This window comes from Ips typographus, linkage group LG2 (genome assembly GCF_016097725.1).
Source record: "Ips typographus isolate SLU linkage group LG2, UJ_Ityp_2.0, whole genome shotgun sequence".
Taxonomy (NCBI): domain Eukaryota; kingdom Metazoa; phylum Arthropoda; class Insecta; order Coleoptera; family Curculionidae; genus Ips; species Ips typographus.
Genome location: NC_138423.1, coordinates 18,132,418 through 18,159,273, shown reverse-complemented (window position 1 = coordinate 18,159,273; position 26,856 = coordinate 18,132,418). Strand labels below are relative to the sequence as shown.

Sequence of the window (26,856 nt, the reverse complement as noted above, 5' to 3'; positions counted from 1 at the left end):
AACGCACGGCTGCAAAAAAGCACACAGTTTTAAGATCGGCCACAAACTATTGCTCTAATGCTGGGAAAAATTGATTTTGTTAACATTTCTTCCTTTATCAGAGTATATTAGATGGAGATCATCGCGTAATGGCATTGTTCATACAGTTTGAAGTAACTACCACTTCGTCTAGAATATTATCTGCAATAGCAAACACATCAAGTAATATTACTGAAAGTTTCCCTTTCTTCTAAATAACTGTAATGTCACCATAAATAATTATTTTAAGAACAATACTAATCATTATTTAAGTAACATGATTTTTGATTTTTTTTTATTACGTTTTTATTTTTTTTTAGTGGCATAATACCTATTATTAGTACAAATATGATGTCAATACGTTGAAAATATACTTTTTTAATGTAAAGTTACTCTGAATTATATGAATTGCGAAAACAAGACTTTCCTACGTAATATACTATTAAGAAGCACCTTGAGGACATAGTTATTTACTTGTCAAGGGCTTAAAGAAGAAGATTACGTATTAAGAGATTACGTATTCGGTCAAGTTCTTTTTTTTGGGATATGGGCCGTAAAAATAATTGAAAACACTAGAGTCATTGTTTCCATCGGCTAAAATCGTTTTTTTTAAGAAATTTCAGGTTTGATGAGTGCCTATCAAAGTGTCTACATATCTACCAACTTTCATTAGAAAATATGCACATTTCCACTTGGGTCACTATTTCTTTGATGTGTGTAAACGCTTTCCAATGTCCAAGGTTCATTTGCGTAAATTGCAGCACTAGTTTATAATTGGTAAGAAAAAAATCAAAGAAACGATTCAAAAATAGAGTGTTTTCTGGTAACTAATTTCGATTGTGGAAAAAACAGATTGTCAAACTCTTTGATTTTTCGGACTTTCGTCATCGTGCGATAGGGATACCATTATCCACCCTTTTTGTACATACAACATACTATTTTGCTGCTAAAAATAAAACTAGTTTGATATTATAAAAACGCTTTATTATTCACACTTTACAGAACTTTGAAAATGAAAAACAATATATTAGATATATTTTTTATAAATAATACAGAAGTAGAGGTCGATATATTGACTAATAGTTATACAAACACTTAAAGTATAAACGCATCGATGATTAACTTACATCTTACTTAATTAATTACTATACAAAAATACAAAATATTACACAATCATTTATACAAACTAGCCATGTAAAAAATTTGTACATTACTGAGAGACAGACTTTTACGAGTATTATTGCACGTTGTACATAACTACAAACATTTCATTAGTTTGTTGACAAGTAATCTTTTGCTTAACTTATTCGACATGATATGCGTTCTATTAAATAACCGGTATCAAGATATGATGCAGTTTTTGTCTCGTTCGTCTTGGGTCTGCGTTTTTCCACGACTTGGCGGACTTTTTGCGTTTTCTTGTTGTCGTCTTCGGGCAATGGCAAGAGCGTCATTAGGCACGTACGAAATTCGCACTCCTCCGTATGCTCTCCTAGGTGGGAGCTGATAGTCCAAATCGTCGGAGGAGGAACTGGATGAACAGGTAGAACAGTAACTATCCGAATCGTCGTCATTGTTTCGGCCATGTCTTGAACTGAAACAATTATTATGAAATTAATTTTAAGCTTTTATTATCCGTAAATAGTTAATGAAACTAATGTAATTAGGTAAATATGTTCAACTTTCGTTTTCAGCGGGATTGGACCAGCTTCTGTAGGTTGGTTGAGGTGAGTTATTAATAAAATGTGTTTCTTTTTCATTGTGGCTGGTAGCTGTTTATCACACGCAAAATATATAGCAACTAAATTAGATCCTGCTACGTTTTGTTGAATGCTCTGGGAGGTAGATTTCCTTAAGTTTATGTGAGCTAACGAATTAGGACTGAAAGGCTGCACTCTATATTGCGCTTAACTAAGCGATGCCACCATTACATTTGACAATCTCGATGAATAAAAAAAAATGCTAAAATATCACTCACACAACTCCGGTCGAATATGAAAAAAAATGTTTACCAAATTTTTAGTTCAACAATTTTTACCTGGAAGAGGCCATTTGGTTGTCAGAAGTAGTTTTTCGCGGTACTCTGACCTTGCGCTGTAACGTGTCCATGTGCCGCCTTTCTCTACCACTACCGCTGTAACTTCGACTTCTGGGAAAGCGCTTTGTTGTAGCTTCTACGCTTGCATTATCAGCTTCATCAGCTTCAAACGCTTCGTTATCACCTTGGAAGCGTACGCTTAGCATCCCTTTAGACCGTTTGGAGGGCGAGTCGGGAGTGGTTGCAGTAGTCGAACTGGATTGTGGAAACTGCACAAAAGATTTTCATTAATTTCTTTGTGTTCGTTGTGATTGTAAGATAACTTACCGGTAGTTCAGGCATGCTATTAGCGTGAGGGGCTTCTTGCTGTTGCAGACTTTTGCTGTTAATGGAAGACTGAAGATCATCTTTTTTATCGCTTTCACCACTCAACCTGTCCGTCCAGTCGTCCAAACTTAGATCCGCTAGATGCAAGGGCTCTCTACTTCGATCTCTCGCACTTAGCAGTTTCTCCAAGTCAGGGGAGTGGTGAGAAGAGGTGGTTCGTTCAGAAATTAACCTGGAAAAACAATATGCTGTTACTCTTAGTCAAAATTGGTTGAAACAAACCTACCGATCCAAATTTCTTTCTAACAAAACTCGGTCCAGCCCTTTTTCCTGACCTGCCATTCTCTCATCAACTTCTTTAGTGTTCTCAACATCTTTTTCTCCACTTTCGGACGGTGTCGGTGTGCTGGCTAAAGACCCGCTAGGCTTAGGGCTGCGTTGTAACGCTCTGCGCCCCATTTTTGGCGATCTAATTGGCGAAGGGGTGTGACTAAGACTGTGCAAGGACGATGGGGCGTGACTTTGGCTTATATTATTGAAAACATATTGGTTGGGTGGGGAAGACATGGATCCTATTGGGCTAGAGGGTGTACTGGTAACTGGTGATCGTTGGGGATGAGTCAGGAACGTTGAAGGTGACGCTGGAGGTGTGCTCGTTTCACTAGGAGAAGGAGCATGATCCGAATGTGTAGCTGTGCGTTGTTTATTCGGTTGTCTTGGAACCCTGAAATACAACCCGAGTTTAGCGTAATGGTAGTGTAAGAAAATTGGAGACTCACCTAGTGTTTGGACCGCTACTATCAGATGGCGTGGGTGGTTCCCCTTTACTACATGCTATAGAGCAATAAATGGCGCCTCTGCGAGGCAAGAATGGCCTCCCTAAGAGGGACGTTCGGCAAGTATGGCAACAGAAACAAGTTTCAGTGGCGTGCCAATGCTGTCCTTCATGGCTCATTTGACCTTGATCGACTCCGATGGGTTCACCACAGCTGTCACAGTATTCGGCAAACATGGCATCAAAACAGTGCAAACAATAAGGACGACCGTCGCGCATAATGTATCTTTGTCCACCCAATTGTCGTTCGCACTCTGAACAAGCAAAGTGTTTCATATGCCAGGCCCGTCCTTCAGCTTCGGTACACTCGTCAGCTAAGATTATCTGTAAAAAAACTTACTTAGGACGTCCTCACCAGATACCAAACCGTAACTAACCTCATCGCATGCGCTACACCTGGGCTTTATAGTTTCAGCATGATGGCGCCCGCAATATAAACGTCCTTCCTTAGAAAAGTAAATGAGATCTACTAGGAGTTCTCGGCATACGCAACAAGTGAAACATGCTGGGTGCCAGACGGTGTTCGGTCCGGCCCTGGACGCAAATACTCCAATATCTCCAGAGGATAACGATTCGGAACACTGAAACAAGCAAAAACCAAATTTAGTTTTCATTAAGTAACCCATTTGACGTTTATGTTAAGTGAAAAGGGTATGTCGGAAATCAGGTTGTCAGAAACTACACAGGATGTCCCTGAATTGGTGTCACAACTGCTATAAACATACCCCCTTCGAGATACAGGGGGTATCAAAGTTAATTAATAAAAATAATATAGTTTTTTGTAAATTTCTGGAAACGTTTGTTCCACTCAGAGCAACTTTTGCAAGAATAGTTTCCCAGAAAACGCAGTTTTTTTAGTGGAAATTGATTGATTTTGCACAAAGCAGTGGGTAATATTTTACACATTGGGTTAACAATGCTGCTTTTGGTAATTTTTCAAAAAACTGACCGTTTTTGAAGAAAATAACATAACGAAACGAAGTATGTAATTACTATACTACGACCTACAAGGCATATTACAACGTGGCAATAATCCGACGTTTCGGTTTTTGGTTATCATTACAAATTTTGATTTTTCATATCGATGTCATATCGGATTTTTACATTTTTGAATTGGGCTATTTTGAAAATATCTGAGAAAATGAACAATTTTCTAAGTTATTTGACACTTATTTACGTGACATTATTATTATTTTCAAATCGATGAGCATGTGACCAACTGTCAACTGACGTGAAGAAGCAAGTTCTGACCTTCTAATCGATTGTCGATTAACGTTATTTTTTAGCACTTTTCTGATTAATTTGATAATTTAAATGAAAATAAATGACACCTTACCATTGTCACTCTCCCATCTCTACAACTTGATAATGTCATAAGTGACTGATTTTTAGTTTTTGGCATCCATTATCAGCTCCTTTTTTAATTTTACTGAGTACATTTTTAATATGTTCTCAAATGTTATGGTTGTGTACTAGTTTAGAGTTACAGTTTAGCTAAAATAAGAAAAATTTAATTTTTACAAAAACTGCTCTAATACTTGAATATATCAATCAACAATAATTCGCTAGTTCTGCGGAATTCCCAAAAATGGCCGTTTTATATTAAAATTAAGATCAAAATTCAACCAGAAAATCCATATTCATCAGCAGAGGAACAAAGACTTACATATAAATTAATAATCTGCTAATCCAGCTGGCTGAATTTTGATTTTAATGCAAAATGGCCAAAATGACCGAATTCAACGAATTGATTAGGTTGCTCCTTGTCTTCATCTGACAGTGTCACATGATCATTTTGTTGCTACTGGTATTAATATCACTTGCACTAGTGTTATTTGACCTAACGATGGATTGTTCAGATATTATTTTTAAGGAGCTCTTTGTAAAAACATAAACTTTGTTATTTCCACAAAATTCTATTCCCCCAGTTATCTTATTAAATTTAGATTAGCAAAAAACTAAATTTCCGTTCTATTAGAAAATGTTGATTTTTTCTTCGGATAACTATTTCCGGAAGTACATGGAATTTTTCAATGTTTAAACGTTTCTCCAATTTTCTTGTATTTTTCCAAATCACCTAGATCCCCATGGTAAGGCTCGAAAAACGAACACCCTGTATAGAGCCCCTTGTATTTTTTAATGGAAATGAGCGTTTTTTTGAACTTGGTCAGGTAAAAGTATTTTATGAACCAACTGTACAATTTTAATCATTGTATATAATTTTTAGACATTGTCACCTACTTAAAGACACTCTGTGTATGCATTGTTGCCACATATGGAAAAAAGGAAAGGAATAGCTTGAAATGCGACACTTTTGTCTGGTTGTAATAACGAAAATTTCAGTCATGTAAAGTTGGAAATCTTATGTTGGCACGTACTTTAGAAATTTGTGACGTAATTCTAATTTAGTTTGATTTTCCCTATAAAAACCAGTTAAATTGGAAAATTTGTGACTAAAAAATTCGCAACCCTTTCTAGTACTTGCAGTTCTAGGTCTTCATCGTAAAATGGGGTAAAACCTCGTAAACCAAAGTGAGGAATCTGCGAGGAGTCGTGGCGATAAAAGAGCAGCCGCCGCTTTAGCTTGATGAACAATTGTGTTTCTTAATTATCCGTCGAAGGAACGGGGCTTCGGCTTAATGGAAAACGCGCCGAGCAATCAGCGTTCGGCTCGAATTGAATTAATGAAAAATTTTAATTAGATTTCCCTGGTGCCATTGAAGAGCTACTGTTGCGGCGACCGACATTAAGTCCCAAATCCGAAACTTTACTAGAGGGGATCGTGAATTTTGCCGAAATAATTCTCAGTTTATTTCCCGTAAAAGAATCTCGCCGCTTTTGCGGAGGAATGAACTAAATTTAAAGTCCGCATAAAGCTCGGTTATGCGAAGCCTTAAGGACCAGAAAATTTAAAAAGTTTTTTAAGTTTGTCCCCTTAAAATTAGCGAGCGCCAATCTTAAATAAAGATTTTTAATTAGATAGAGGTTTTATAGGAAAATTTTTTTCAAATAAATTAGTAGAAGTAACAGTTTTTATGAATATAACACCGCAACATTATTCACAATGTCAATAAATAAATTTTTCTACAAATTGATTAAAAATTCAACGTTTAACACGCTACTGAACTATTAAAAATACGCACGCTTCTTTAAAGCACTAGTGCTTTAAAACGATTTTTTTTAAATAATAATGGTTATGGAATTATTGAAAAAACTGGTTTGACTGTTTGCAGAAAAAGAATTTCTCATAAATATAAAGAATCATTGAATTTTTTAATTCGTTTGTAGAAAAAATATTATCATCCTTGGCTGGTCATCCTTTGACCGGTTTCGCCGTATTACGGCTCATTAGAGGGCTTGAAAACCAAACAACAAAACCTTCATTCCAGAATAGTTAACTGGATGAGTTAACTAGATCTGTTTTGCCACATTTGGTGACATCTGTACTTTCCTACTCAGAGAGTTGAGTTGAGTAGAAGACTAAAACAAGAGCGGAGGAATGTGTGAAAAAGATTCAGCTGGAAAATTATCCAGATATTTCAAGACGAACTGATCAAAGGAGAGTGGAAGACTATGTTGAAATGATTGATGAGGATTTTTAAACTTTAGTCACTTACGAAATTTTAGAATAATTCCATATTTGTAGCACCTTGTGGAAAAATGTAAGACAGTTTCGAAACATTTGGAATACCCTGTATTTGTAAAATTTTGTAATTGATGCGGGCTCTTGTAGTTTGTAGTTTATGTAGCCTGTTCGTAAATACTAAATTGATTAAATACCTTGGTTATAATGGCACTAATTATGGTAGAATATTCTACTTTTACATTTTCTTTTAAAAAAAGTCGAATATTCTATTATTATTATGGAATCTTTTACTTTTATTTTGGCGCTTTACTCTCAAAGCGCTAAAATCAGTAACTAAATCAAATTCGAAATATTTAAATGTACTCAAACTTTTATATGCCCTCATTTGTTGATTAAAAGAGCTACAAAATTGAAAACCACATAGTTCACTAAAAAAAGGCCGAAAAGTGTGATCAAACTGATCACATCATCACTGAAAACAGGAGGAATCAAACGAAAACATCGAAACTTTTTGAGAAAATAGCACAAAGATGACAGAAACAAATTGATGTTTATGCTCCAACTTAAATTGTTAGAAATTTGCCGCCTTAAAATAGTTATTTTCATAACAAGTGCGGAAAGTGATACTTTCCAACTCGAGGTTGCCGTTGATCAAGCTATCGAGTACGGAAATCACTCTTTCCGCATGTTAGGAACAAATTTTTATCTGTTTTAAAGTGAAATAATGGGGGCAACAGATCTGAATTTGCAGCAGCTACTGTCGAATGAGGGCATCACTCTTATTATTGACGGACACGAGACAGCTTTTAACTTTTACTACTGTTGTCTTCGTTAGTAATAACTATTATTACATGCATGTTGAATAATATACTATTTTAATTTATCTTATTTTCAACAGCAGGGTATAATATGAAACAATCGACAACAAAGTCATGAAACAACAAAGATGTGATTCTTGATACTCCTTTTTTGTTAGCAGTGCTATTTTCTAATATTTCTTTGCCTTTACCGTTTCAAAAGGTTTAATAATACCATATTAATAAATATATCATACAATGTCACTGCAACATGTTTTCGCCACCCCCAATCTGAAATATATGGGAAACGTTTTCGAAAGGCACGCAAGTTTTTCAAGTCACGTGTGTACCGGAGTAACATATTATGAAATACGTTTTTTTTTTCTTAAAAGGGCACAATCTTGACGTACTCCGTACGTGTAGCTTATATTAAAACGCGACTATTCCCCCCTTTTTACGTCATTTTGCAGTTGTAAATGACAATAATTGATCGTGTGTAATGCCGTACTGCGCTAAATTACTTTTGAATTTTTAATAAAGCTCTTAGAGGAGAAATAAATAATTTCAGGTTAGGCAATTAAAACGATCAAAACGGCTTAATTTACATTTTTCTAATTAACTTCTGTAGCACACCCGCGGGAGACATAAAGAATAAAACGAACGTTTGTTTTCTGGCTTTGGCGGGTTCGAGTCTTTCATTTCTTTCTCTTGGGAATATTTTCGTGTACATAATACTGATATTTGGCTTATCTAAAAACACAAGTTTGTTTACTTTATGTATGAGCATTTTAACGGTGATAATGACAATAATCTTTTATCAAATCTAACATCTAATTTTACACCAGATGTCTCTAATGTGTAAATTATTGCTACGTATTATTGGATGTGCGCTCGGACATCTTATTCGGCACATTGTTCATATATTGGCAATATGAAAAGTTCCAACAGAACCAGCAATTTCATTAAAGTTCGACATTGGAGTCGTCGATAAAATCGGAAACTGGACGAAATCATCCCTTTCGCCACATTTGGCACGGACAGATTTATTAGTGCTGTAAATCTTTGCCCTAAAAGGGCGAGAAATATGTCCCTCTGATTTGCTGAATTCGGGTATTTAATAAAAGCACAATAAAAGTAAGGTGGCAAGCGTTTTACGATGCTGGGAAATCGGGACTGATTTAATAATGTGCAAAAGCAATTTCGTGTACGGATATTGTAACTTTGTAACGTTAGTTCTATAAACGTAAAATAACATGGTTGTTTTTTTAAATGGAATACTGACCAATTTCCAATTTTTGTTTCGTAATTTTCACAACGTTAAGAAAAAGTGTTTTTTTAGGCCCGTAAATACAGAGTGTCTCAAATTCGATGCTTTTATGAGGTATCTCAAAAACTAGCAAAGTGAGAGCGTTGCGGATTTTCCGAACCCGTGTTGTAGTACGTTCTACAGACATTGAAAAACAGAAAAGCTACACATGGCTTCTCATAAAATATTTTACGTAGAATCCAAAAATCTAATCAGATTTTTTCTCAAGCACCCTGTTTATTTTTGCATATTTCGAATATGCAAAAAGTTACCTTTTCAAAAATATATAACCCTATGGAGTTACATTGAAAATCAAAGTAGAAATTGCTCCCGAGGCAGCTAAGATTTGCCCTAAAGGAGGATCTTTAGGGCAAAAGTGCCCTAATGCAACCTTGTAGAGAGGAAAATTCCCTACGACTTTTCCCTTCTACACTTTTTTGATATTTTGGCTTTGCTGAACCCTCCCATTATTTTTTTCACTTCAGATTTTATAAAGATTATCAAAAAAATTTATATTCAACCCGATTTTGACAATGGTCACTTTTAACCAGTTTTTTTAAGATCACGTGACATTTCCGACATTTTGACATGTTTTATTCCAACCAATTTTTCCAAGGTGATGTGGTTTTTTTCCCGGACATTTTGATTTGTCCTTTTCCAATTTTCTTTCTTTCCTGTCAAAGTCACGTTACACACAGACACCCACAATTCCGCCATTTTGACCGTTTTTTGGTCACGTGACTTTTGGCAACTATTTTGACTTTTTTTCCATATAAAATGAAAAAAATCACGTGACACGTTTTGCTAAATTTACGTTTTTGAAACTTTTTATTCACTCTTTTATTCAATCGTGAATAAGTATTTTATGTGACACAATGGGCTTTCCAACAATATAACTACTTTGTTTGACCATTTGAATCGTTTGGCCGCTAAAAATGGCGTCAAAGTTGATTTTCTATTCTATTTAATTTTCATACACTGTTTTGTTTGAACCTAAATAACTTCCTTATTTGACTGATATAGTATAGACTTTAATATATCGATGGGTACTCAATAAAATGGACTTTGGGAAAATATGACAACTTTTGTTAATTGGTTTGACGGTTTGGCCGCTAGAGGGCGTCAAAGTTGACCAATTTTTTTTTTTTTACTTTTTTATGCAATATTTCACTCAATCGAAAATAACTCACCAATTTGGACACTCAGTGTAGACTTTTATACACCAGTGGATAGCTAATAAAATGGGCTTTCCAAATATATGGGACCTCTAGTTGATTGATTTATTGATTGGGCCGCTAGAGGGTGTCAAAGTTGATGATTTTTTTTCCACTTTTTTAGTGCAGTGTTTTTTTAAATCGTAAATAACTCGCTTATTTGGTCCGCACTATATACATTTCTGTACGTCAATAGATAGCCAATGAGATAGGCTTTCTAAGGGTATGACAATACTGGTTCGTAGGTTAAACCATTTGGTCGCTAAAGGGTGTCAAACTAAACAGATTTCAAACCTCTCGTGACATTTTAAAGGATCAGAATCCACTAATGCAATTTTGTCATTTTGGTGTTTCTAGCAAAAACCGTTCGACAATCTCTTGTAATACTTTCAAGGCTCAGAAGACACTCAGAGTCAGAGTTTGAAAGACACTGGTGCCATTTTGAGTACCTATTTTGATACTTCCAAAACTCAGAGCAGACAATTTGAAGGACACTGGTGACATTTTGGTGTTTCTGAGCTAAAAAAAAACTTGAAAACCATTATCTACCCAAATAATATAATAACCTTGACACCCACGGACAGATAAACATGCTCCATGTACAAAACAATAAAGAATATTAAAAAAAGTGATTAGAAACAGAGCACAAAACCTTAGCAAAAAATTATAATTTTGACTTTGAATCAATAATTTCTTTAACTTTTAATTTCATTCTATCTCAAAATACGAGATAATTGCTGAAAGCTAATGAATTGAATTTTTTTTTGGTTAATATTAATAAAACATTGTCTGACAAAGATTTAAACCAAAATCAAATTAGGTCTATTGAGGGTTGTGGAAATTGGGACACCCTGTACCTAATACTCTAGAAGTCAGTTTTAAAATTTTTGTTTTTATCAGTGGCTAGACACCATAAAATTCACTAATAACATCTTCATCTCTTAGAGTCACTTCGATGGTCAGCCAGTAATTTTTACGAGGCTATTTGCCTATTTGCCAATCCCTAATTAAATTGCAGGCTCAAGTCTTAAATCAAGCCGGATCAGACCAGGCCCGAAGCCTTTAATTATCAATAAAAGTACTTTAATAACCGACAGAGCATTAAAGATCGCAAATATGACGTGTAATAGCCGCGTTTACGACGCATTAATTCTCGGATCATGTTGCTCGCCTGCGTTATGGGCCCTATCCTTGTAAAAATGCATATTATACCAAGAAAAGCTCAGTTTACTGCGATGTCGGTTGTAAAAACAACTAACACTAAGCCAGAAATGATCGGATACTTACCAGGTCGCATCGCATGATCCCGGGGATTTGCCTCACCGAGCCCCGCCCTAAAGCCTCCCGCTTCCTCTGAGCACTGAACAGCCTCAATTCTTTTCTTTCCTCATCGCTCAGGGCGTGACAATAACGGACTTCGTTGTCGTGAGGAGGCAGTTGTTGCAGTAGTTGCTTCACTCTATATCTTTCACCCACGCTGTTGACGTAGGGAACTTTGTCTTCAGGTAGTGCGCTAAAGTAGAGATGCACCTGGAATTTTAAGTCAACCATTATAGTTATTAATTATATGAGATTAACAATTTTACAAAAATAATATTAAACTGAAAAGTAGAAAGTCTTGAAATAATTTCTATAATAATAATCTCCATCATCAAAAAATTAGTTAGAATCTCGTTATTCCTGCTGAAATCCAGCAATAAGCAACTTTATGTCTGCTACCAGCGAAAAGTAAAAGTGTATACGAGAAGGAATTGGTGGAATTCAACAACTGGAGAAAAAAACGGGTACAGCAGAAGCAGCAATTACACAAGAGGTTCTATTGTCCTATTTTTTTAAAGTGGAGAAACGGTTTGCTGTTACTTCAATATGGACAAAATATTTTAAAATCTATGTTAAAAGTGCATAGAAGTATTGATATTTTGAATTTTGGTAAACTTACTTCATTTTTGGATTTTGCGTATTTTATTTGCCCTTATAACAAACTTTTCTTCCCCGTCATCCCCAAAATAAATTATAATCACAAATTATAACGAAAATTTCTAATAAAAATGTGTCAAATCACATCAAATTTAGATTATGTTCTGAGTGTAATAGCCAGGTGTTAAACAAACTTTACTTTATATTATGGAGGATTGTTTACTGACCTGATCAGGTCTGAGTCCTGGTGGTACCCAGGTGTATTCTTCCAAGGCGCATCCACTGTCATCGTCGCTTTGTGAATGTCGTTGATGGTCAATACCGCCAGGTGGTCCAAACGGTGATCCTTTGCCCAAGAACCGATCCGATGGGGGATGATCAGCCGCCAATTTGCCTGCCAAAGGGGACGGCAACGGCGGTAATCCTTGCGGAGGCGGTGCAGACATTTGTGCTGTTTCCGTAGACGGATGATGATTTCTGAAGAGCGGTCTGAAATGAATTGCATTCTGTTAATTTTATTGTTTATGTTCGATTTTAGCGTTGAAAACCGATCGAGTGAGAATAATAAGTAAATTGTATCGTTCACACGATCGAGTTAATGCATTTCAATACCTACAACTTAATTTATTAATAATGCAGGCAATTACAACACTCGACAACTGGGCGTTCGGATATTTCTTCCCATGTAAATGTGACTTTATTGCCTTTTTTGCGTTTAGCTTGTCATAACCGCTTTTTCTAGTCGGTTTGAGCGACTTCCAAGTTACATAACAACATTTACTTGTTTTCTTCAGATTTATATCTACATGCAATTGAGGTGAAGCGGATATAAGTAATGGACTTTCAATTATTTGTGTAGGATTCAGGTTTAATTTAACCGAGACAGTAAATAATAAATCAAAATTTGCAGCTTTATGATTATGATCGAAATATGTGGAAAAGTGTCGATTGTTGTTCAGTAAATTCTACTGTCAATAAGTTTCTAAAACTGATCTTGAACTGATAAGTTTAATAAATTGTTAGTTTCAATAATGATTTAGCAAGTGTTTTTGTAGTGATTAAAGGACTGGTAACATATCTTTTAATATGGTGGATACGTACAGCTAATCAATTAACTTTACAGTCAAATCATGGACTTGATATCAATATTGAAATCATTCCAAAGAAAATCCATCATTGCTTTAATAACGTATTGCATTAAGAGCACCCACCAAAGTATCATCTAGGCTAAATTGTGATTTGACTGTGACAGATCATGTGCAAAGTGATATTAATTTAGTCATATTAAAATCTAGCCTAGGGTGGCCTTAAATATGTTGGTGCGCTTCCATTGAAAATATTCATCAAATGTCAATTAAATTCCATTTTTCTTGCGTTACATACTGGCATTCTTGTTCGCTGTTGCCAAAGTCACTGTTGACAAAAATTCCAACTTTTTAAATATTGTCTACAATAAAAATTGTGTTACTACTAGATTACCAAATAAACAGATTACCAATGTTTTCTGAATTGATACTAATATTACAAGGCGATAAATTACTTAAATGATCGAGTGACAAATTTCCGCTCGTAAAAATTCAAATTTCCAGCAGTAAATATTATGTATACGACATCTTCAAGAATGTTATTAGTGCATTCAAATTTTATACGTTTTATGTAAATCCGATTATAACTGTTTCGTTGTTGATTTTTGTCACTTTTGATTAAGCCACTACAGGTGATTCACATTACAGTTTGTATAGGTAATCATCAGTTGCTGCTTCTACACTTTCTTCTACTCAAACGTTTAATAATAGGAAATAGTGTGGGTAGCTGTGGGAATTAACATATTAATTATTGCTTGGCGGATGCTTGGTTTGATCTAATATTACACTTGCTTAATTGTTGATAAATGCTATTTCGATTCAATCGATTGTGAAAATGTATCGATTAATACCTAACACTAATTTCAGGCAAATTGGAACCATACTGTTATTTATTGTTTTTACTGTAATTAAAGCTTTTTAGGAAATGGGGGAAATGAAATACTTCTTCTTCTTCTCGACATCCAGCTATCCCTCCACCTCTATGGTGGTCTGCCTGGCGGTCTTCTAGAATGTGGTTTTCCGTCTCCCGCAATTTTAGCAATTCTATTGGTTTCCATTCTGTTGATGTGTTGTATCAATTTTTGTATGGATCCATTAATGACATTTTGGTGTTTCTTGCCAGCAAAAACAGTTTGAGAACCTTTTGTAATATTTTCAAGACTCAGAAGACGGTTTGAATGACACTGGTGATATTTTGTTGTTTCTGAGCTTCAAAAACTATTTGAAAGCTCCTAGTGACTTTTTTAAGGATCAGAAGACAGTTTTAGAGCCACTAACACCATTTTAGTGTTTCTGAGCTGCAAAAAAAAAATTGAAAAGGAATGCAGCCTTTATGTCACAGATAACAGATAAACATGCTCCATAAAACGTCATTCATTTGTTCAGCCGCCAAAATTAGCGATTTCTACATTGACCTTTAATTTTTCCCTATAGTGTTATAGATTTTTAAAAAGATAATATTTTACTGCATATAGGATGAACCATTAAAAAAATGTATATTTGGTTTATATCTTAATAACAAATTGTCGCTCAGAAAAGGGACTGCTATGGAAATTATGACTTCTCCATCGCTCATTTCACAAAAATCAAACACACGTTTGCGAAAACTGCATTGCTCTACCTTTGTTACTTTTGGAGATACGCCGTAAAACCATCGAATTCGAGACACCCTGTATACTTCGTCTATGGCCTTTGAATCGTAATGATTAATGAACATTGCGTCTTACAGTGGTAACTTAATCTCTATGTTACCACATTATACGGTATTTAGTCGTTTACATAATCAACTTCAAGAAACTACGCATTCAACTGTTTTTTCTGAAATAGGTGAAGAAAGCTCTTACAGCTCCTTCAAGGATATATCTAATTCTTTACATTAGCTATTCAATATTTGATATCTTCTTTGTAGAAGTCTTTAAAATTCCTTATTTATTTAGCGTGTGCAAGCACTTGTGGCTGATGGTTTGTCATGAAAGGTGGTCTTCTTTAGATGGATGCAATGAAATCTACATCAAGTTTCAGGTAGAATTATATTTGTTTTCACAAAAATCAAATACTAGACGCAACCAAAAGTGCAAATTAATAGCTCTAAAGAGCTAAAATGTAGTTTATGCACGATGGTGTTTCAGTATTAAGGTAATATTTTTTCAAATAGTTAAATATATCGAATGGATCACAGATTTGGCGTGCTAAGTCTCCAGACTTAAGTCTTGCCTAGCTGGGTTTACTTCATAATGTATTTGTCAAAAATTAAAAAAAAAATTGCATTTAAAAGTGTTATTAGAGAAGAGATATCATCAATATCATCAAAATTGAACAAATACAAGAATTGGTATGTACGTCACTGGTGCGTTAAAACTTTATTTATTATTGAGTATTGAATTATTGAGTTTACTTGATTTTAGCTCTATACAAGACAACAATATGAATTTAAACCTTATATCAGCATAATATTAAATAAATTAATATATTCAGTCGCCGAAATTGTATTGGGCCCTTATTTTGACCACCAAACACTTACATTTTTTAGGTTTGAATATGCCCTTATCTCTTGAGGAATGTTAGTAATATTCAAGGTTTTCACTTGGATTTTGTTAAGTTTCAGTTTTGTGTTGTGTTAAGTGTGTTCATGTCGTAAAAATGCCCAATTGGCGTGAATTTAAAGTTCGGTCCAAAAGGGCTAAAATTCATTTATCAATCACCGTAGTCCTATTAGTTTTGTGTGTAATATTGGCGTCTCTTCTTGGACGTTATTTTAAAAAAGGTAACATTGAATGACCAACTTATAGAGAGGTTACAATTCTCAAAAATTCTTTGGTTTTGGTGCTTTAAACATCTTCAAACCGCATATCTTTTACAAACTACTTTAATTTTGTTTTCGTTTTTCTAGATCCTGAGCACGAACTGTGCCATACAAAGCAATGTGTCGCGGCCGCTCACAACATACTGTCATTCATCGACGAAAGCGTAGATCCGTGTGATAATTTTTATGAATTCATGTGCGGAAATTACATAGCTAACCTCACCTACGACCACAAAGGTTTACCCACGTTCAAACAGTTTATTTTCGAAAACGTCAAACATCAGATGCTTAGCGAAAATCTGGATCGACACAACACATCCAGCAACGCAAATTATAATTATCAGATGTCTAACTTTGAAAAAAAACGCATGGTAAAGTAGCTTTTTATGTAACTAACAAATGTTTGCGAAATTAACGCAGCCAAGAGCAAAGAAGGTAAATTACATAAAATAGAAATGTCCAAACGTGTTCCAAACAGTATTTCAGATAAAAGTATTAAACTTCATATAGGATTACACCTACATGGTTAAAAAGTTCATTTCATGTACCATTTAATCACGTAAAAAACTACAAGACTAATACAAATTGCAAACTGCTGTAGGTATTTATAATTTCTGTGTGTAGGATATGACATTTTTTTCCCAACCTAAGAAAAATCATATGTCTTAATATCATAAAAGGTTCAATTTGGAAGCTTGAAGTTTTTACACAGTATGCATGTTGACAGAACGCAACTTTAACTTTCTGTAAATTTTTTCGTAACGCCCACCATACGGCCTTAAAAATAAAAAGTTCTTTTTTGAATTTTTTTAAATGAGAGTAAATTTGAATTTTTTTGAAACCAGGTTTAGTTGAAGTGTAAGTTGAAAGTTGATAAAGAATGCCAACAAGTGGTAACGGCCGTTATAACGGAAAAACTCCCTAAATATCACAAAAATTTAGTTAACGCAGTATTTTCAAGGTCGCAGCAAAACTGGTACCACATAGAGCTTAATTGACCTAAAAAATGGATTTCTGAGACAGGTTTTTAGGGCGCTATCAATATTCACTAAACACCCAAGTAATATTACGAAAATCATTTTTTAATTGTGCAACTAGTCGTTTAATCGTGAATAACTCGGTTATTTAAAACTTTAGCTAAACAAACATAAGAAGATGAAAAGCCAATAAAATGGACTTTCAAATGACGTTGAGCGGATGCTTGTAAGTTGCCGCTAGAGGACCTCAAAGTTTTTCACCGATTTTTGTCCATATCTCATAAAAGATTCAATTTGGAAGCTTAAAATTTGTACACAGCAACCAAACCAGGATTTTTTGTCTGCCCGAATATTATTTACAGTTTTAGAAATCTTCATGCAGTTACTTTCATCTGGAACACTCCGTGTAAGTGATTGAACAAGTGTAAGTGATCTAAAGTTGTTTATCTGTGTACTACAAGACATGCAAGTGAATTGGTTCGAATTTGAACCTTTTGTAACTAGTTAAATGTAAAACTTCGTATAACTAATTACACAATATATTGGGATTTCAAAATCCGTCACTTTTTTTGTCGAAGTTAAAAAATTATTTCACAAGTGTGGAAAGTAAAATTTTTCCGGACGCTGACTAAAATTGTCAGCCTAAAGAAGGTTTTTTCTTTAAGTACCTCTGAGAGAATTTCAAAATGTTTTCAATGCACAAATGAACATTAAATTTTCCAACCTAGGGTGGAGGAAAAGGGAACGGGAAAAAAAGTGTTTTTTTTCTATTTGTATTAGTACATTACAGAACAAATGTTGTAGGAAACATTTACACCACTCACCAGATAAACTTTGAATTTTCTTGATTCTGTTGCTTAATCTGTCCCGAGAGCTTTTCTGTTTTTAAATTTTCGATTTTTACCATTACCTCTTCTTCGTTCAGTGTTATATTTGACGGTTTGTCTCGTAGTTTTCGATGCTTATGGCTTCTTCGGTGTTATAGAGTTTCCTGAAGTATTTTCAATCAATTATCATATCAATTCCAACAAACTGATACATGTCATCTACTAAGTTTTTCTCCTATGTTGAATCTTGAAAATTTCATTTACTTTCATATATCGGCGGATTGAGCGCCAGGCTATCATCGGCATGCTATGCTTTGAGAATTTTAGCTAAACACTGTAGCTTAGACACATTAAGAATTGCTTATTATGGAACAGTGTATTCATTGCTTAAATTCAATATCATATTCTCGGGAAACAGCACTAACATAAGCTTGCTGTTCACTAACCAAAAAGTCGCACTAAGAATAATCACCAAGTCGCCACCGTTAACTACTTGTCGAAATGCATTTGGAAATAATGATCTTCTAACTTTGCCAGCAATATCTATTTTTGAACACAGATTTTTTTTAAAACGAAATCCAAATTTATTTGAACGTTTCTTAGTCAATCACTCACACAACACAAGAGGCAGTCAGAATCAGTACAACCTTCCCCAACACAAGTTAACTTTAACTGAAAAACAGTGTACATATTTTTCAGTAAAATGCTTTAATACTTTACCTAGAAAGCTTCGAGAAACACAAGGTTTGGGTAAGTTTAAAAAGGATTTGTTTAATTTCCTGGTTTTCATCGAATCTTACAATTTTGAGGAGTTCTTTCAAAAAGTGCAACGTTCTTAGCAATAAGTTAAATATGTACCTATATCTATCCACTGATACTAGATACTTTTTTCTTTGACGTGTTTAAACATAATTACCCTGTAATTATTTGTTTTAAATAAAAGCTGCTATCTATCAATCTATCTATACACAAATGTCAGTGAAAACATTCGGTAGTTTTAAAAAACTTTTTTTAGTTTTACAGAAAGTGCATTAATGTGACCGAAATCGAGCAGGACAACGATGAGAAATTTAGGGATGATCTGACAAAAGTAATGGGCGGATGGCCTCTGAAAGATTGGCAACTTAGGAACGTTAATTCTTGGAAAAATGTTATGCTACGAGCGCGAGAAAACGGAATAAAGTATGATTTCTTTTTCAACATCGACGTGTATCACAACGAGTCCGAACACACATTCCACATTGAAGTGAGTTTCATTTATGTACTACATAGTAAGTTTTAATATAAACAAAAATAAACTTTTCTGGTACAAACTAGTAGAGAACCGAATTGAGTAACTTTTCCACCAACTTATAAAAAAACTCTATTACATACAACAGATATCGCCACCATCCGAAGATTATATGACAGGACCTGTTTTCTCTAACATATTTAAGCGAGAAAACATTGATACTATCTTAAAAATGGCGAAATATTGGAGTAATGATTCGGTGAGAATTAGCTATGATGACGTGGAAGAAGCTATTATCTTTGCCAAAAACCTATCAAACGTATGTTAAAACAGATACTGTTGTGATCAATTTAATAGCTGGTTGTCTTAACAGAAAGTGATCGAATCAAACCAAAAGCGGGAAAGCGGGGGATCTGCTATTAAGTTTGTATCAATTGGTGACCTGAACGAGTATCTTGGTTCTGATTTATACTCTGATTGGCTGGGGTTTCTGAAAAACTTTACGCATATTGACTCTCTCAAAAAATGCGAACTGGTGGCGATAAAGTTTGCGTCCAATTATTTTGAGCAAATGGTTAATTTACTAAACAGAGCAAACAGTTAGTAAGTACGTAATTTCTGTAGTAATTTTCAGTGGTTGAATTTTTTTTCAACAGCGTTTGGATGCATTATGTCGCTCTTAACATGATTTACGACGATTGTCCCTATTTATCCAGCACTATGAGACATTTATGTATGAGCAGTTTGCCAGAACCTGAAGTTATGGACGACAGAAGAACTATTTGCAGTGCTGCAGTTGATCGTTTGTAAGTAGTTTTGTGCTCAGACAGTTCTAGTTGTAACTAATTCCAATTCTAGCGATGCAGTTGAACACGCCATGGACGTGGAATACGTTCGACGCATGAACAATCCAGTGATCAACGAGCAAGCTCAGGAAGTGTTTGTGTCGGTCAGAGAAGCTCTTCTACGAAATCTGCATGCAAAACATTTTTCGAACAAAAGCTATTTCGATCAAGTTTACAACTATTTCAAAGGTATTGCGCCGGCATTCGGTTGGTCCAAAATGGTTTTCGATGTCAACAAATATAACCAATATTACGCTTTGAAACCTGCTTATGTAAGTCCACCTGTGTAGTATAATATGCGGAAATCTCAGCTCTGTTGGTGGTTTGTGATTGGTCAAGAAAAAGTAGAGGTTAAGAGGAGTTATGTTTTAACCAATCACAAATTACTGCTAGTGCTCTGGCACACTGGGTAGTATTGTGCAAATATTAGAGCATTTTTTACGTTTATTGGAATGGATACCAGGATACCGTAACGATAAGTTATGTCAAAGTTGTCAACTCAGTCAAAGTTACAGCTTTGTTTACCTAGAAATGTTCTATATGTTTGTTGAGACGAGTTACTCATATTTCTTTGTTTATTGGGTCTTCTGTCTCTCTGGTCTTTTGTTTCCTATTTCCGTTTAAGGATAACGTTAAATTTGAGTTTAATTTATTATGCTCTTACTATCGCTGAATTCGGCTTATACTCTTACAATATTTGTTAGTCTTCATATTCTTTATCTATGACTAGCACGGTAATCATTCATTACATAGCTTCCTTTGAGATACGTAACTCAAAGTTAGAGTTAAAAATTAACAATTTCTGTATTAATGTAGATGTACTGATGTAGATAAAGTAATGTACAGGGTGTCTCAATGATGATGATGGTTTTACGGGGTTTTCGTTGTGAAAAATCTATGCTGCAGTCGTACCTTCCACAGCTGTCCCCGTTTCTGATCTACAGGGTGATTTTGAAAATATGACCTTCCTCTTATTTTCTTTATCATTAATGAATACAAAAAAGGTACAGCTGGCTTCCCATTCAAAATTTAATTCAAAGTAGAATCCAAATGTTTAAATCGTACATACATATAATAAACATACATTTTTAATGGGACACCGTATATATTTATGCAGATTTGAAATAAGCCAAAAATTACCTTTCCAGAAATATATAACACTATGGAGTTAAATTGAAAAACAACGTGGAAATTTCCTTTTTACACTTTTTTGCGTTTTGCTACAGAGTTTAGGGAATATCTTCCTGAGGCGTCCCTTTAGGGCAAAAGGGCTCTAATTCAATCTGATAAAGGGTGAAATTTCCTACAATTCGACCCTTATACACTGTTTTCATATTTTTCTAAATAATCAAGTTACGCTTGGCTAAGCTTGAAGGTTTTCCATTGTTTTTTCATATTTTTTTAACAATTAACGAAAAAATTAGATTTCATGTTCAACCCAGTTTTGACAATGGACTTTAACCAGTATTTTTTAGATCACGTGACATTTCCGCTATTTTGATTTGCCTTTTTCTAAAATTTTTTTTTACTTTTCTTTTGTTTTTGGTTAAGTGTCACCCGACTTTTGGTGGCTATTTTGACTTTTTTTTATCTAAAATGTTACTATTACCTAACCATTTGTTCAACGTGTTTTCTAAGAAAATATCATCTTGTTTTGTCAGAATAAGATAAAACGAGATAGACGCTGTAAAAACTCTACACCATTTCCAAGTGTAGTTCAGAAAAAGGCCAATTGAGATTCAGAAAAGGTCAAGCGTAATTCAGAATAAGAAACTGCAATTTAGAAACAATCAAATGAAATTCACAACATTCAAAGACAATTATTCCATAAAATACATTATCTGTGTATAAAATTACCAAAGGTACTCCAAGGTACTTTATAATAGAATGATGTTATGTTATGAAAAAAATAACACAATTTAGGTTAAAAATTAAACTGAATTGCCACTTTTTTGTTTGTTGTCGTCACGTCATTTTGTTAATGTTTTTATGTGTGTTTGTTTGTAATTATTGAGTAAATTTAATAAAGTTGTAATTTGTTTCAATAGGATATCCGAGGGAGCCAAGTGCTACAATTGCGTCGTCAATTCGAAAAATCGATAATGAACAGCAAATTTCGGAGTCTAAAAGACAAGTATCATCTCTGGGACAACAGTACAAACGTTCCTACAGTGGATTTCAATGCATTTTATAATTACTTGGAAAAAACAATTTGTAAGTATACCGGTCCGATTGGTAGTTTTTTTTGTATAATCCTTCTAAATGGTAACGTCCACAAAAGACTGAGCTTTGGCAGCACTGCATAGTTACACGTTTCTACGTTATGACCTTAATGCGTCAATATTCACACAGAATAGTGTCAGGCTGGATTTAATCTACTTTTCCGGTTCTTCATAGAAATAATAGTTAGTTATAAACTTCTAAAATCAAAGTTTTGACCCTTCAACATTATTAATATATGACTGAACTAAATACATTCTTATGTGGTCATAAATTGCAGATATCCAAACTCCTCTGCTTCTTGAGCCAACATTTGGTATTAACCGATCCCAATGTCTCAACTACGGCACACTGGGCCACATAATAGGCCACGAGTTCATGCACGCCCTGGAGGCGGCTGTTATGATGACTCCAGAAGAGTGGAGGGAATCCAAAAGTTGGCAGAATCAATTGTTACAAGTGCGCGAAGAGGAATGGAAATGCATACTGGACGCGTATTACAACAGACGACGGAATAGTTCGGGTGTTTTGGATTTGGACGCGTCCGAAGGTGAATTTGAACGGATGTTTTTGGAAGCCCTGGCCGATTTTGGCGGTATGAAGTTTGCTTACGCCGGATACGAAAATTACACGGAAACTCATCCGGGTGAAGAAATGATGTTGCCAGGTAAGAGGTTTCTATATGAAACGTCAACGTAAATTCAGATGACATCAGAAATCAGTCTATGCATGTCTAGTATTTGTGTAAATCTCAGCACAGTGGTGGATAGTTTGTGATGCAATTTACGCAAATGCTGGATACGTAGACTAAACATAAAACACAACATAACGTAACACAAAATAATCCTTGTGTCGAACCAATGAATAAAAAAAATGTAAACATAGCAGGAAGGAGCAATAGCAAACCAAGTGGGTGACAGAAACAAGGGGGAGGGGGGGGAGTAATATGGCGGCCGTCAATACTTGTTAATCTTGTCCACTGTACAACTTAATTTAAATTTGCAAAACTCAACTGTTAAAGAACCACAAACAAACAAAACAAACTAACACTATACTACAACAAATACAAACAACAAATTTTTGAGGGTTTGAAACTCCAAACTTTCAATGACTTTGCGTCAATTCAACTGCGCAGTAGGCAAATGCGCAATCAAAGATGGTGGACTTCCGTCCCCCTCGCTTAATGCACAAACGGATTATAATTTGGATTATTGTTACCTCCTGATACTTGTTCTTTTTACTCATTGTGTCGAATCAATGAAATACTTGATTTCCATAAGGTTTATTGTATGACATCAATAATTCTCTTTCTGTTATGTTTATTATTTGACCAAATTTTTTTTATTTTTGTAAGGTTTGAAATACACGCCACGCCAGTTATTCTGGATCATGTCAGGGACTTATATGTGCGAAAAAAGGACAGTCGAACAGTCAGTTCCTCGTAAAAACTATACTGCTTGGACTCCTTACTACTCTGAACGCAGATTCCACGGTCAAAGTTTCCGCGTAAACGCGCCTAGAATGAACCATCCAGGTTTCTTGGAAGATTTCAAGTGTAAACCTGGTGACAAAATGTATCCGAGTAAGACGTGTGATATTATGATATAATGTAAGTAGAAGCAGTTTTTTAACTTAGGCTTGCCTATAACCAACAATGATTGTATGCCCTGACGAAAAAATGACATATTTTAGATTCAAGTGACTGCTTATTGACCAGGTTCTACCATTTCCTAGTCCCATCTGGTAATAAAGCGTAAAGACTAAGATCAACTCTTATAATGCGTTGTAATGACCCTTAATAAAGAGTAAAGAACACTTATAAAGTGTTGATGATGTAACTAAGATCTAAACAGAGGCTTATTACTGCTATAACACTATACCAATCATCCAATCGCTTGATGGCAAAATAATATCAGGTTTCGATGCGGCTGATCCGCCATCATTAAGACGGCAAAATGACATGCGAAAGAAGCACATTTAAAACTGTTTTTAAGATTTTTTATCGCTCGTAGTTATCTCTCGATATGACGCCGTAATGCGCCAACATTATAACGTGTGCCGGTCTAATGGCCGGCAAGCATGCGAGCATTGGTCCAGATCTAGCCTGTTAATTAGTCCCTAGCTTTTTTCTATCGCATTTAAAGAGCATTAAAGACTAGTTAAGGCCACTGTAGCGGCGCAACATTGAAATTCCTCGAATGATTTCCGTGGGTTCCTCTGGGGCACATATAACACCCATGAAGAGATTTTAAGTATGAAAACATTGAACGTTTTAGTAACTGTTGCGGTTGGTTAATGAATCAGGAATTTTTCGTAACTGAAAGGTATTACAGGAATTAATCAATGTATGTTACGTGTTTGTGTTGTTAAACGCTCAACAAAGTTGTCAGGTTAACGTGAGAAAATACATTCCTTGTAAATGAGACCAAGTGAGAAAAATTTATATGTTATTGTAGGGCTGTTGCTTGAATTTTCGACTGAATGGTCGTTTTTGGTGTTTAAACGTTTGCTACCATTACATTTGGTTAGGTTAGGTTAGGTTAGGTTAAAGCATTTGATATGGTAAATTAACAACAAATGCTGTGCGCACTAGCAGAATGCCGTATAGACTACAGATACGTTAATATCATTAAAAATGACTATGAAAATGCCAAGGCTTGCATAAAACTGCCTGACTATATGGAAGATTTTCCCATTGAAAGAGGAGTAAGACTGTCCAAGTCACTTAAGGCCACTAATACTGCTTCTTGCAACATTCGTTCTTTGAAATCTACTTGGATTCTGAGGAAAACTTGTTCAATTTTGATCTCTCTAGTGTTATTCTGCTTTTTGAAGATACCCAACTTACTTTCTTGTTAAGCAAAAAGCAAGCCTTTTTTCGTGCTCAGTTTGCCTTACTAAATAAGCTTTTTGGTTGGTATTTCTGATATTAACCTGTGACATTTTCTATTGATGTTAATCCAGCTGAATCTTGACTGACCTGGCATACTGATTTCAGGCCTCATTTAGCTAACAATTTCATCAAAAAACTGCTCTTTCCTGCAAAGGATAGAGCAGCAGATATTTGCTGGCAAAACTTACATGAAAGAGTCAAATTGATTTCTCCATCATAACTTCCTTCTTTAGAATGATCTATGCGTGTTTTGCTTGAAACCTACTAAAAATCAATCAAATGCGACGAGATAAACAACCCCATGAATTCATCACACTAGCTCATCGGTGTATGTACTAAAATATCAGAACATTGAAGCATTGTGCTAATCTCACTCTTACACGAGTCTAATGACATTGAAAAGGGCTTTATTATTATCCCTCTCCTTCTCTTTATATTATAACCAGCATAGTCTCTTAAGCTACGATTAATCATTTTGAATGGTCATTAGTATGAATTTTCTGATAAATGCGCAGAACACAAAACTATTACTTTTCCAGCATGATAGCAATTCATCAACATTTACTATCTACTGCACAACCACACTAGATTAGAATTAGCATAAAACGGCGTTTACTATCAAGACCCGATATACCGGGTGTATCCTCTAAGCACTGGCTTACTTATCTAGTGAAAATAAGATAAAAAAGCTATACAGAGGAAACAAAGACCCGTTAACAAAATAATATTCATTATAACTAATGAAAGAAGTCAAACGTTAAGGCAATAACAATTAATATTCTGAACTGATCCTTGGTAGGACATGTTATTTAACTGGACGGTTATAATCCCAGTGTGATACCTCCGAGTTATGTCCCCACATTCTGAATAGCCAGTCATTTTTTGTTTTATTTCCATTTCAACGAGCAAATTATATTGTCGCTCAGTCATTTTATAATAATAAATGTTGGTTTTGTATTTTATTGAATCCGGCTAAATGTTTACGATTAAATTATTCCATTTTCTTGATTTTACTTCCAATTGCACTAATAAATAAAGTTTAAAGAGAGTGTACTTCAGGACGAACAAGGAGCTTAAATTCCAATCGGAAAATGTTAGTTAGACACTGATTTGCATTTTTACGGCCCCAGCACTTGTTACTCAGGCAAATTAAAACACATTTAAAGTGTAAGCTGGGGAAAAACAAGCTCGAATAAATCCTGAATTAGCGATGGGGTTCATTTGGTAGTTTTCTTTGTTTCGAACTCTTGGAACTCAAATACTATAGAGACTGGTTAGTCTTTGACAAACATAGAAGCAGTTATTATGCCGTAAATGTTTCGACTTTAAAAAGGTCCTTAAGAAACGCTATTCACCGAACACGTTCACAAATTGTCGAATAAATATTGGATTTACCGCGTTCGAGTGTTGGTAAGTTTCTTTTTCATATGCAAATTGGATATAAACGTTTAACACATGGGACTGGTGACGCCTTTTTAACATTAATGAAGATGAGTGGTTTAAGATTTGTAATTATTTGTTATCGATATTTACGACTTGATCAGCTGTCACTTAAGAGGTTAAAGAGGGCTAAATGATTGCTTCAGGTTGGACGAGAGTCATTAAACAGTAATGATTATTTTTTTCTGTTATTCTAAACGTACTATAGTGATTTCTATAGATGACACAATTTATGACTATGGAGACCTTTAAAATAGCTGATTATAAATCATATCAGACCCTACCTTTCTCTATTGTAAGTGCTCGTTTATTACAGCTTATAACTCAATTATTATAGGGTTTATCGGCAATTAATCAAATATTACACTGGTTAAGAATGCCATATAAAGCTTCAATTTAGCTACGTTATGGTGTAAGCTTTTTGTGGTAAAACTAAATACGATTTGTGTTGAAAAACCTGTTTTGTTGTGTATATCAACACCGCTAAAGGGTAACTG

The 26,856-nt window shown here is 34.8% G+C and overlaps 2 protein-coding genes across 4 annotated transcripts in view; one reads left to right on the top strand and one right to left on the bottom strand.

Annotated features, from left to right (window-relative positions):
• Positions 1–980: 980 nt before the first annotated feature.
• The window catches only part of LOC145724775 (uncharacterized), a 175,937-nt gene continuing 150,061 nt past the window's right edge, over positions 981–26,856 (bottom strand). For both annotated transcript variants that reach the window (XM_081973200.1, XM_081973201.1), the window contains 8 exons: positions 12,266–12,527; positions 11,409–11,651; positions 3,596–3,799; positions 3,163–3,542; positions 2,670–3,107; positions 2,384–2,615; positions 2,057–2,325; positions 981–1,612 (listed from right to left, as the gene is read on the bottom strand). In XM_081973200.1, the coding sequence (XP_081829326.1) occupies positions 1,360–1,612; positions 2,057–2,325; positions 2,384–2,615; positions 2,670–3,107; positions 3,163–3,542; positions 3,596–3,799; positions 11,409–11,651; positions 12,266–12,527 (2,281 nt within the window). In that variant the 3' untranslated portion in view covers positions 981–1,359. The remainder of the gene's footprint in view (positions 1,613–2,056; positions 2,326–2,383; positions 2,616–2,669; positions 3,108–3,162; positions 3,543–3,595; positions 3,800–11,408; positions 11,652–12,265; positions 12,528–26,856) is intronic.
• On the top strand, positions 15,068–23,724 carry LOC145724778 (endothelin-converting enzyme homolog). Of its 2 annotated transcripts, XM_081973202.1 has the most exons (10): positions 15,715–15,887; positions 16,014–16,297; positions 18,746–18,976; positions 19,110–19,280; positions 19,335–19,564; positions 19,618–19,767; positions 19,820–20,078; positions 21,855–22,020; positions 22,307–22,693; positions 23,381–23,724. In XM_081973202.1, exons 1-10 carry the CDS (start codon positions 15,764–15,766, stop codon positions 23,632–23,634), a joined length of 2,256 nt encoding a protein of 751 aa, XP_081829328.1. In that variant the 5' UTR covers positions 15,715–15,763; the 3' UTR covers positions 23,635–23,724. The 2 variants fall into 2 exon arrangements, with proteins under 2 accessions (XP_081829329.1, XP_081829328.1); XM_081973203.1 differs by lacking the exons at positions 15,715–15,887; positions 16,014–16,297 and adding an exon at positions 15,068–15,145.